Here is a 12,007-nt window from a genome sequence, read left to right as displayed (position 1 = left end):
TGCCTGAACCATCTTGTGCCTAGCTAGGTCAGAAACTCATTACTAGTACTTAATTAGATTTATACTCAATGTGAGTTCCTTGCTATCATGCTCTGACCTAGAGCCATGGTTTCTCACTTGTTTCTGCTTCCCTCCATGGAGAGGTGTTTTCCCCAACCCTCATGCCCCACCAGCAACAGCCTGTACCCCATACTGCTCTGCAGTGGGGTAGATCAAAGGTGGCCAGTTTATGACACCATCCCCTGCCCCTCTGGGGCAACAATACCAAATCCCTGTGATGATATTCCTGTAATGCCAACAGTGGGTCTGGCCAACTCCATTCAGTGATGCAACCCTAAGTACCCTGGGGAAGGTCACCTCATCTTGGGCTGACCAGTCCCGTCTGTCCCCCCAGCAACCTCGTGCTCCACAGGAGGCTCCAACAGAAAACATCACGTTTATTGTTCACGATCAGCTTTACAAAAGAAATGTCCCAACACGGGTGCGTGTCAGGGGCCCTTTTCACAAACGTGCATTAGAGAAAGCGCGCGAGCGAGCGAGGGACAGGGGGCAGCTCCTCAGGGTGCACGAAGGTCACAGTGTTCCCACTTGGCACAAGGGCTGCTCCCTGTCCCCACCATGTCATTCCCAGTGGGCTGAGCCACCCCAGCACTGGCAGAGACCCTGGGCAGGGGGATGGGGGGTGGCAGGGCTGTCCCTTCTGGCAGCTTTGCCTCCCCCAGGCGCGGGAGCAGCTGTCACCCAAAGTGGGACTTGGGGTAGGGGGGAACACTGGAAGCTGAACACTGCATTGAGCAACCATGAGAGCCCCAAAATTACCCTCCCACCCCGCCCCCAGACACACACACACGTGCACATACACACACTCATATATCAAGATGTTGGTGACCACACAATGTGGAAACAGCGTATTCTCAGGCACTGCACAGGGAAAACACCAGCCTGCTCTTTCACCCTCCCAGTTTCAAGGCCAGTGGCAACCCTGTTCCTGGCAAGGAGCAGCTAAAGAAGGGGAGCTGGGTGGAACCAAGGGCAGTAGCCCAATTCAGTACCAAAAGACTGGGGGATGGATGGCAGGGCTCCTCTGACCACCACCATCCTCCATCTCTTCTTTTCTTGCTTTTGCTCCCTTCAGTGGCTGTGCTGCACTCTTTCCCCCTCGGCCAGCGCTGGGGGAGATGTTTGCCCCTTCCCCCCATTCTCTTGGTGGCTGACCCATCCCCCAGCTTGGATGTGGTGGGGAGTGCTCTCTTCCCTCTGCCTAAAAAACCTGGCTCCCCTCGGGCAGCCCGGCTCAAACAGGCAGCAGAGGCAGGAAAAGGAGTGCAGGGGCCTAAGTGCTGTGCCATTGACCCTCTGCCCTTCTCCCTCAGCTTCTCTGGGGTCATGTTTGAAAAACCAGGGCAGCAGGAGAAGAATGGGGCTGGAGGTGAGATCCTGGAATGCAGGCTCATAAAACCGGACAGTGAGGTTGCTAGAAATAAATAAGAAAAGGGGGATGTGTTCAGGTGATGCCTGCACCCTGGCATCCCACTGAGGCTGGATTGCACTCAAAGTAGATGGAGCTCTCCTTCCCACTCCCTGTCAGGTCTGGCAAGGTCAAGACCCTCACCATACCAAGGACACCTGCAGGTACGGTGAGTTCCACCCAAAACAGAAGCGGGGCAAGATGAGACTCAGGAGCCAGCCTGCCAGGAGAGAGGACAAGCCACAGCACCAGCATATGGACAACAAGGAGGCTTCCAGGGGCCCCTCTCCCTCCTGGGACACCAGCACGGGGGGCTCAGGCATTGCCCCAGCAAGGCTTACTGGTCTGGGAGGGGAGAAAGGGGCTCCCTTCTTCGGGGCTGCCACCGGGGCTCCTTGGCGCTGGGGAGAGGGCTTGGGGCCGCTCATGCCTTCCTCCCTTCCTCGCAGGCGGCAAAGCCTGCCTTGCTGGCACCTCCAAAGACCTCCACCGCCTGGTCATCCCATTGGATCACATTCCCTTGGAGGTGGGAGGTGCAGTTAGCCAAAGCCAGGATCTCTGCTGGAGCCAGCATGTGGTCCCACACGCCAAACTGCGCCAGCTCTCCCACGAAGGCCTGTGTGGCATCAAAACGGCCCCCCAGTGTGTCCTGGGAAAGAGCAGGAGAGGTGATTGAATAGGGATGAAGAGAAAAGGAGGAACATGCATCCAGTGGGAAATGCCGGGGGGAGAGAGAGAAGTCTGGGGAGAAGCAGAGCAAGGCGCTTGATAGCAAGGAGGGGAGGGGATGAATGCATGGAAGAGATTCAAGACAAGGCAGGAAGGCAAAAGGGATAGGGAGAGGGGAGAGAAGAACAGTGAGGGCATGTGGCCAGTCTGGAGGCTGGATGAACAGGCAGGAGAGCCAGCTGCCCTGCTGAGTGCTCCTGCCCACGCTGCCCCCTCCCCTCACCCCGCTTGGGGGCTTTTCCCTCCAGCCAGTTCCATAGAGCGATGCTAACTGGCAGCTCTTGGTGTCGAACTGGTACCTACCTGCTCCTGACCCAGGATGATGATGCCCTGGGGCCTGATGGAATGCCAGGAGGCCAGGTTCTCACCGGAGCCCCGCTGTTCACCATCCTGGTATGCTGACCACTTGCCGTCCCGGGTGGTCCATGCCACACAGATGTGGTGCCAGGCCTTGTCCTTCAGACTCAGTGGCAGCTGGGCCACCTTTGAGAGAAAAGCAAGATCCCAGTGCTCGGTAGGACTGCTAGGGACCCCAGGGTCTCCACAGCCCCTCACAGAGGAAGCAGTGCACCCCCGTGGTGCTGGTGGCATCCCAAAATCTACAGACATCCAGATGTGCTGCTTCTCCCTCTAAAAATTCACCCTGATGAGCCATCCTCCCAATCCTCCTGCCTCCCACCATAAACCTAGGGCCCCTTCCTCCCAGCTCCCCCACATCAGTGCCTCCAGAAATATAATTTCCTAGGGGATTGAAGCAGGGAAGATCAGGGCAGGGTTTTCTGTCCTGCCCCTCCTGCAATTGGGCTGACCTTGTCATTGATGAGCAGCTCCAGGGGGTTAGAGCCCCACTCCAACAACACGATCTCGTTGGCTTGGCTCGGGACAGAGTAGGAGAACGGGGTGCCAATGCCTGCCAGGGCCTTGGACTTCAGCCACATGCAGATGGTGAAGGCGTACAGCTCCGGCAGGCTCTTCTTCATGCGGGCATACATGTAGTTGTTCTGCACTGGGATGGTCACCTTGAAGGCATCAGGAGGGCTGTAGCCCAGTGGTCCTACGTGTCAAAGATGGGGAGGAGAGAGGAAGGTCAGCACCTGTAGCTGGGATGAGGGTGACCTGTCCTGGGGTTCTCCTGGCAATGTTCCTCGGGGTAGTCCCACCTCCATCCCCACTGCGCAGGACTCACCGTGCTCCAGCTCCGTCACCCGGTTCTGGAGGGAGTTCAGCTCCTTCTCGATGTTGTGCTGCTGCTGGCTGTGGTCAGTACTGGCGGCCTGGCGCTCCTTCTGCAGGGTCAGGATCTTGGAAAGGAGCTGCTCCTCCAGCTGCTCCATCTTGGTGTGGAGGGCATCACGGGCAAGTGCCGGGGCAGTGGGTGCTGAGCCATTGGTGCGGGCTGGCAGCTCCTGCTGCATTTGGTGGCAGCCACAATGGCGGGAATAGGAGGCACAAAAGAGAAAATTCATCACAGTGTCACTATAAGAGTTTAAATAAGGACATGCCCGGCCTGCAGCACTACAGGTAGTGCTGGGATGACAGTCCCATATCCGCACTGGGGTCTTCTCCAAGAGCCTCCAGCTGACTTCGTACCTCCCCTCTCAGAGCCCCTATTGAGCTCATTATTGCAAAACGAAGCTTGGCTGCTCTTAATGACTTTCTGCTGCTTCAGAGACAGAGCAAGGATGGGATGTTTGGGTCATCCCTTGGCTCTGCTCCTGCAGGTCCTGCGGGCAGGACCTTGGAGCTCCCAGCCACTCCTGCTGCTCGTGAGGCTGCTTACCTATAGCCAGCACATTAACATCACTTGATGGGGCTGTAATCCTCTTAGCCCAGCTCAGCTGACGTGCGGGGGTGTGTGCACGTGTGCCAGGTAGCTCTCCATAAGCCAACATCTCCTGGGCCACCAGGATGCCAGGGAGAAGTGGGACTGGTGCCAGGCTGTCGTGTGTCTGATCCTAAAGGCATGAACCATCACCTGGGGACATCGAGCCTGTCTTGTCCCATCAGGGTTAACACTCAGACCAAATCTCTTCCCATGGTAAATCCAACACAGCAGCTGGTGAAAATACTCCAAGCTGCTACTGCACTCTGCAAAGACCCCAGATCACACCTTACTGGGAGACCCTGTCCCAGCTGGAAGAAAACCAGTCTGGAAGGGAAGAAGTGACTCCATGCTCCTGGAGTTTCTCTGTGAATAGGAGCCCTCTTCTGTCCCTGTGTCCTTAGTGCATTAGTGTCTCTGCCATGGTCTCTGAAAGATGATGACCACCTTCTCTGTGTTGCCAGGCATTCCCAGAGGTGCTGGAGCAGCTATGGAGACCTTTGTCTTGGCTCCTCCAGTGCCAAGGGACCTGCATGGCTGCTTCAGCCCTGGCCATTCACATGGCTTGTGGAGGCAGGACATGGGGATGCCATCCCTGTCGATCTGAACAGCCTCCTTCCTGTTTAAGAGCTGGCCTGGGGAGGTCAGCACGCTCACCTCTAGTTGTGGCTTTCTGCTTTTTCTTCCTTCTTGCATCCAGCTTCTCTAGACTGGACAGAACCTGATAATTATGCACTCAAAGCTGAAGGGGAGGGATGGCTGCCCATGTCACCCCTAATCTTTGCTATCCATTAAGAACAACAGAGGGGAGGGGAAGACTGGAAGAAAGTCAGGTTTGGCTGGGCAGGATGCAGCCTTGGCTGCATCCCTTGGATGGGAACAGCAGGGAGAGGAAAAGTGAGAAGATGGTGTCAGTATGACACCCAGGTACCCACTCTGGGGAACAACATGCTCAGGCTACAAATAAAATGGAAGTTGTGGTGCCCCAAGGTCTGCAAGAGCTGCCAGCAGGGTCTGCCGGGGCAAACCCACAGGTTCTGTGAGGAAAACCAACCGGAAAAGCAAAACTCAGCAAGAAAAGAAAGGTTGGGCTGGGGACATCTGCCAGCCCTGACCAAATGCCAGCTCTCAGTGCCAGCTTGCTCCAGGCAGCACTAAGGGTACTCTTGCAGTGAGAGCAAAACCTCTCTGGTAAGGGAAAAGTGCTCAGCAAAGAGCATCCTACCTTTGGTCTTAGCAAAATTGAAGGATTAGCCAATGGAAAAGGGGTTTTAACTCTTTTTCTTTTTTTTCCCCTTTTTTTTGTAGGAGGTCTTTGGGATCCACTGGATCAAAGGGAGGGTAGAGATGGCAGGAGGGAAAGGAAATGGAAAGGTTAATTCTCATCCTCCTGGCAGGGATAATTCCCGCCTGGGTCTGTCTGCATTTATACCCAAGCTGAGCTGGCTGAGGAGGCAGCACAGGTGGGATGGGGTTGCCTTTGCCTCTATGGCCACATCCCGTGGGCTCCAAGAGCTTTTTTTCCTCTTTTCAGGCTGCCTGGCTGCAGCGGAGGCTGGCACGCTCCTGTCTGCCGCACGCTTTGATTGCTCGAGCTGCGGGTTTGGAGCCTACATCCCTGCTATCATGCATGGCTCCATCTGTTAATGACAAAAAAATAGAAGCTGGGAGATTTTGTCACTCTCACTAGCCCCCGATAGCCTGTCCTACATTATTCAATAGTGACTGAGTACTTTTTTTTAACCTCCCTCTTCCTCCTGCTTTTCTCCCTGTTGCTATTTTCTTCCGTCTGTAACTTTTCGCCCTATGGCTTTTTCATTTCTCTCGCTTTGGAGCATCTCTTCCTGATGCTTCTCTCCATGCATGCACACTGTGTCCTTCCCCTTTCGCTCACTTTCTTCCCCCCTTCCGAGTTTTTCCCCATCCAGCCCTCTCTCCAGCTTTTGCTGGTCCTTCCAAGCTAGCAGCCAGGGCACCGACAGCCGGAGCCACATGGCCAGCTGAACCATTGCTGAGCCCCTGTTCCTTATGGAAAGGGATTCTAGCCAGTACCCTCATCTGGCAGGGTTTCAGGGCCATCCTAGCAAACACCATCTGTATCCCCGTAGTCAGATGATGGCTAGACAGGAGACTGGACTCCCCATTCTAACCTGTGCAGCTGAGTTGTGCCGGATGATCCCCCCGATGCCAGGCTAGGCTGCACCCCTGAGCCATGATCCTCATCTCCGAGCTGCCGCTCAGCATCTTTCTCACAAGGCAAATTATTTGCAAAATTATTAATGGTTGATGTGCAGCTGTTGTTTACTGGTGACCTTTGGGGACGGGAAGGGGGGAAAGCACCTTCTCCCTGGCTGTTCGGCAGGCACCCGACGTCCCATCTGCTGCCGCACAGGCAGCAGGGGAGTGGGCAGTGGGTGTGGGGGAGGATCGTTCCACTCTTTTTGGCCACCAGAACCGGCAAAAAAAGATTGAAAGATGCCAGGTAATATTAATCACGCTAAATGTCAGCGGCTGGCAGGGGGCGGGGAGGGGGAGGTGGGGGCAGGGGGCTGCGGCAGCCATGCCGGAGTGTGCTCACTGGGGCTGCAGCCCTCAGTCAGCAAATGCACTTTGATTTACATAAGGAGATCAGAGCCTCATTTGCTAATGCACCGGCAAATCTGGGCACCACTGCTCCTTCTCGGCCCCCAGCACATCAGTGCCCACCGTGGCTGCCGGGACATGGCAGGCAGGAGCACAGGACGATGCCTGTGGGATGGAGTCCTGGCACATCCCAGGATCATGATGCTCAGCTGCGTGGTCACACACAGAGGACCCATCCCGTTCCTTGGAGCTATGAATCCTTACAGCCTGCACGAAACTCCTCAGTGGCTGCTACCCTGGGATGGTCACTGCTGCAGGATAGCACACCTGCTGCACCAGATTTTTTTGGTCCCTGCCACCTCTTTGGACCCAGGCAGAACCTTGGGGCTCATTAAACTCCAAAAGGGACTGCACGGAGCAGAAGGAAAACAGGGATGCATCAGCCTTTCCCTCTTCCTCACAAGAGAAGGGCTCACTATTGAGCCTGTCCCCCTAAAAACTCTCTCGTGGGGTCTGGGACTGTCACAATTTGGGTGTTTATATCCCCACAGTGCTGGAGATGAAGACGGGAGGGAAGCAGCTCCCTCCTGGTCACTACCATTCCCATTCCGAGGGTTTCCTGCCAGCAGCCAGGTCACCAGCCACGAACCAGCTGAGGAGCAAACAGGCATTGCAATTCCACCAGGTCCCCCATGGAGCCCGTCAGGCTGTCCCCTCTCCCGCTCTGCTCTCCTGCAAGGAATGATGGGGAGAAGGGAGGCATCTGCATCTCGGCACAGTCCAGGCAGCCAAGGTGATTCTCTCCCCGATCCCTTTCCATTTGCAGCAATAACTAAAAGCATGGAAAAGGAGCACCTGGGTCCCTCGGCTCTGTGTTCCAAGATGCACCAGAGTGTACAGACATGAGCACGTGCTGAGAGAAAGGGGGGACCCTCAAAACCAGGATGAAAAAAACCTAACTAGGCTGCTGTGCAAGAGGAAAGGACGATCAGTGCCTCAGGTGGCATTAGGAAGAGGTGAGGGATGAGGTGTGAATGCTGTGGTGATGCTAGCCCAGCCCCACAGAAATGGCAGAGGACAAAGAGTGAGACCATGGGGCCCCTCCCTGCATCCTCTCCTGGGAAATCCTTCTGCCATGCCGACAAAATTAAGAAACAAATGCCTTAATAGGTTTTTCAGTGCATGAATAAATCTTGTTATGCCTTACAGACAGGGCTGAGAGTACCCAGATTAGATCAGCAATCTTCCACCGGTCCCCTCCCCACAGTCCCAGCTCTGAAGCATCCAGCAGTAATCCCTGCTGGCAAACCTGACTGGAGACTCCCTGGATGCAGCCTTCCCAGAGCGGCTCATGGCATTTTGTGTCATCTCTCTTCTGAGACTAAGCCACCACAGACTTGGAAGCATTTCCTCTCCTTCCCAATGGGTTTTGCAGAGCCTTCAGCACATGGGGGCCACCCCAGGACTGCCCCCATCCAGGTCACCTTTTGGGATGATCACTGCCATCGTCCAGGGTAGCTGTGGAGGCTGAGAGTGCCTCCCATGTCATGGGGTACTCCAGGAAGGCTCCCAGGGCTGACAGCTGGAGCCATGCAGGACAGAAGAGCACAGGTAGCTCACCACGAAGTTTTAGGTGTCTGCTCCTGGGGTGGGATGGGAGGAAATTTGGAGAGGGAGGTCACAGGCAACCATCACCAGATGGCTGAGGTGTGACCATGAGGCTCAGCTGGCTGGGCTGCAGCCATCACGGGGGTGTGGTGCATACAGATGACACTTTTTACCAGGCAGGAGCCACGACAGACAAAGTCCAGCCCACCTGTAACATGCTCCCCTGTTTCCTCACCTGGCAGGGCTCATTGAGCCTCAGGGTGCTATGTCTCCCCTGCAGAGTATACTTGGGACTCTCAGGCCCCTGGCAACAAAAAACTGAACATTTTTGGTCATATGTCACTTGGCTTCCTCATCAGTGTGTGCATGAGCCTCGTCCCAGCACGGCTTTAGGCTCTCTAGGCACATGTGACAGCCTCCTCCAACCCTTGTGAGCTTCACCCTCCTCCTCACCCCAAACCTCCCACCATCATCAGAAACCCCAGGAGAGGGGCCAGGGCAACTCATGCTTGACGCTGCCCCATAGAGAAGAGGGAGAGCACGGCTCTATGGCCTGATGCTCCCCAAGATCCAAACTGACATGCTGGGCACCATCCCACCGTGCATCGTCTGGTATATGTGTGCAGACACTTAATTTCCTGCTTTGTTTTTGGGTGAGTATGCCTGCTATGTTATTCCAGTGATGGAAAATAATTTGTTTAGGGCTGCAGGGGTTTTTGTGGGGGGGTCTGTCCCCCCCTTTGGCTGCCTTTGGCTCTGGGCAACATGTCAGACAGGCTGCACATCCCACTGTTCCTGCATGTGCCTGGAATGCCTCTGTGTTTCTTCTTGTGCCTGTGTGTGCCTGGCAGGTCACAGGTGCTTCCTCTGTGGTCTTCCAGCTCTTTTCCTTTTTGTATTCGTGTGTTTATTTGCCTTTCTCTGTCTTTTTTTCCTGTTCATATCTCCATCGATTACAATAACCCTCTCTCCCAGTCTCATTTCTCAGCCTGTGACCTTAGTGGCTCTGAATTTCCCATCTGTTGCCTGCTGCTGCTGCGCCCACATATCTGTAGTGAGGGGAGCAAAAGGGCAAAGCAGAGGAGAGGGACCCCATAGGTGCTGCATGACTCTCCTAGCTCCACACTGCAGGGAAGAGTAGAGAGGGCAACAGGGAACTGAACAGGAAGATGAGAAGGTTGAGGACTCGCAGGAGCCTCCTTGCTGGTGGCTCTGACACCTGACAGACCTCAGGGAACAACCCCAACCTGGAGCAATTCCCACAGGGAAAACAGACAACTCTCCTCTTGCAGCTCTCACATGCCAAAACCATTGCCACAGCCATATCCTGCAAAGTCTGCCAAGTTCCGTGGGACTGCTGAGCCCAAATCAATCAACACTCACATGCACTCTGTGATGTGCCCCATGACAGGCATCATGGCAGAGCCTTTGGTGCCACTGGATTGTGGCTGGGCCAGGGCTGAGCCTGCCAGGCACATGCTGCACAACTGCTATAGAATGGGGACCAGGGGTCTTGCATCCCAAGTGCCAACAGCCCAATGCCACAGGAATGGGCACAGTGAATGACTCCAGCTGTGCCCTTCTCTCTCCAGCTCATGAGGACCATGTGGGGAGAGGGTGCCAGGCTCACGGTGGGTGGTACTGCACTTTACTTTGTGAGACGTCCCATTCATAACCATGATAGCATCAGATGGGATTTCCCTTTTTGCTAAAGGGCAGGATCGGGCCCTGAGCTGCCACCCTGCTCTGGAGGAGTCCTCAGCAGGTGCTATGGGGCAAGCAGGGTACCCTACCTGGGTGCAGATGGGGGGGAAAGCGGGGCAGCCCTGGTGCATTAGGACTACTCTGCATGGAAAGAAGAGAGGAGGACTCAAGGTGAGTCCCTTGCCCCTGGGCAAAGATCTCAGGGAAGAGGGAGGCAAGGACAACCTCCTGAAGCCTCATGAGGGGGACGAGCTAGTTCGGGATGCATGTGGCTGCAGGCCTGGGGAATTGCACGTGTGGGAGCACCATCCCCAGGGAGCATTCCTCCCAGACCCCCAGGAGCATCTTTTCCGGGGAGCATCCCTCCCAGAACCCCAGGAGCATCCCTCGCACCTCTATCCGGTCGATTCGGTCCTGGAGGGTGCGGACAGCCTCCTCCAGCTCCCGCACGGCAGGCGGCTCGTCGGGAGGGTGGCCCATGGTGCCGGGACGCGGGGCGGCGCGGAGCCCGGCGGCGGCGGGGGGGCTCCGCAGGCCGCCCTCGCAGCGGCTGAGCTTGCCGGTGAGCTCCCGGATGGTCTCCTGGTCCATGCGGATCCGCTCCTTCTGCTCCAGCGCCGTGCGGCGCAGCTGGGCCGCCGCGCTCCGCAGCGCCAGCAGCTCCTCGGGGCCGGCGGCGCTGCCGGCGGCGGTGCCGGTGCCGGTGGCCGGGCACTCGGTGCTCAGCGGGGTGCAGACGAAGCGGCTGAAGAGCGGCGGCCCCCCCGGCAGGCGCGGCCCGGCGCTGGCCAGAGCCTCGGCGGGGCCGTGCAGCGCTCCCAGCCCCTTGTCGGCGGCGGGCAGGAGGGCGGCGGCGGCCGAGTCATTGTCGGCGGCGGCGGCGGGCGCGGCGGTGCCGGCCGGGTGGACGCTGGCGATGATGCAGATGATGGCCCCAAGGAAAGCCAGCATGCCCGCCGCCAGCAGCACCGCCAGAAACTTCAGGGTGGCAGCGGCGTGGGGGGCCCGAGCCCGCGGACGGCGAGAAAACAAAGCGGGCGGGGATGGAGAGGGGGACGGACTGTCGGAGGGAAGGACGGGCAGCCCGGAGGGAGCTGGCGGTGAAGGACGATACCAGCAGCAGCACCGGCACCAGGGCCCCGCCGCGCCGCGCCGCGCTTATATGTGCCGGGCGGCGCCGCCCGCACCGCACCGCACCGCCCCCGCCTCCGCCACCGTCCCCGCCCCGGCCGTGCCCCTCTTAGTGACCCCTCTTCCTGCTGAGCACCCTCCCCGGGCTGCAAGCGCGACGGTCCGAGCGGTGGGAAGCGAGCGCGCAAGGGGACGGGAAGCGCAGGGAGGGCGCCCCGGGGGCACCCGGGGACGGGGCCAGCCCTGCCTCGGGCTCTCTGAAGTCAGCCCGGCGGGAGCCTCTTGCGAGAGGATGCTGCTCTGGCGCTGCCCAAGGGATGATTTTTCCCGTGCGAGATGCCTAGGCTGGAAGTAAAGGGCCCCTTGATACCCCGAGGGTATCATTCCCTGTGATGGTCTTTCGGGCCTTTTCCTCCTTGCCTATCTCCTAAAAATTAAACTAGCAAACTTCCTAGCTGTCTTGCTCTCCCACCTCAGACAGGACTGTTGCAGAGAGCTGCCATAGGATGCCTCACCATCTGCCCTGCACTCCCATATTATCCATTTGGGAAATAGGCACACGTTTAATCTTCCCCCACCATCACCCTAGTCTGAGCTGCTAATAAACGAGCTACTTCAGACAACCACTTTCTCCTTGCTCCAACAGAAGCTGTGCCATGCCCTCTCCTGTTCCCCAGGCACAGTGGGGCCTTGGCGACACAGTCCTGCTGAGAAAGGAGGAGCAGAAGAGGGAAAACGAACAAAATCAATTTCAAGCTGTACTCAGTAATGGCAGGAAATCCTTCCTGGCCGGCAGGGAAGCAGGAGCATGTGTTTTTAAAACAGCTCCAGTGCTGGGTATGAAACAATGGTAAAGATTACTTCTTTCTGCCCCAAGCATATTTGAGTGGATAGCAAGGGAGCCAGAGCTACAAAAGACTCCTCAAATGTGGCTGTTGACAGGCTACAGTCACCCTTTCTCC

General features: G+C 57.0%; 1 protein-coding gene across 1 annotated transcript; it reads right to left on the bottom strand.

The window, feature by feature from the left end:
- Positions 1-417: 417 nt before the first annotated feature.
- NPTXR (neuronal pentraxin receptor) lies at positions 418-10,972 on the bottom strand. The gene is made up of 5 exons (XM_014885220.2): positions 10,308-10,972; positions 3,384-3,606; positions 3,007-3,251; positions 2,501-2,680; positions 418-2,117 (listed from the first exon to the last, which is right to left on the bottom strand). The coding sequence occupies exons 1-5, from the start codon at positions 10,863-10,865 to the stop codon at positions 1,893-1,895; spliced, it is 1,431 nt and encodes a 476-aa protein (XP_014740706.2). The 5' UTR covers positions 10,866-10,972; the 3' UTR covers positions 418-1,892.
- Between the last annotated feature and the right edge of the window lie 1,035 nt (positions 10,973-12,007).

This window comes from Sturnus vulgaris, chromosome 5, assembly GCF_052056855.1.
Source record: "Sturnus vulgaris isolate bStuVul1 chromosome 5, bStuVul1.hap1, whole genome shotgun sequence".
In the NCBI taxonomy this organism is placed as follows: domain Eukaryota; kingdom Metazoa; phylum Chordata; class Aves; order Passeriformes; family Sturnidae; genus Sturnus; species Sturnus vulgaris.
Note: the sequence above shows the minus strand (reverse complement) of the source record. Positions and strands in the feature narration are given on the sequence as shown.

Bases quoted from the DNA above. Each gene is read 5' to 3' on its own strand.
- NPTXR (XM_014885220.2), bottom strand. From the start codon at position 10,865: ATGCTGGCTTTCCTTGGGGCCATCATCTGCATCATCGCCAGCGTCCAC. The intron at 3,607-10,307 runs GTGCGAGGGATG...CACCAAATGCAG, and splicing joins ACCGAATCGACCGGATAGAG to CAGGAGCTGCCAGCCCGCAC. The intron at 2,681-3,006 runs GTCAGCCCAATT...TTTCTCTCAAAG, and splicing joins AGCTGCTCATCAATGACAAG to GTGGCCCAGCTGCCACTGAG.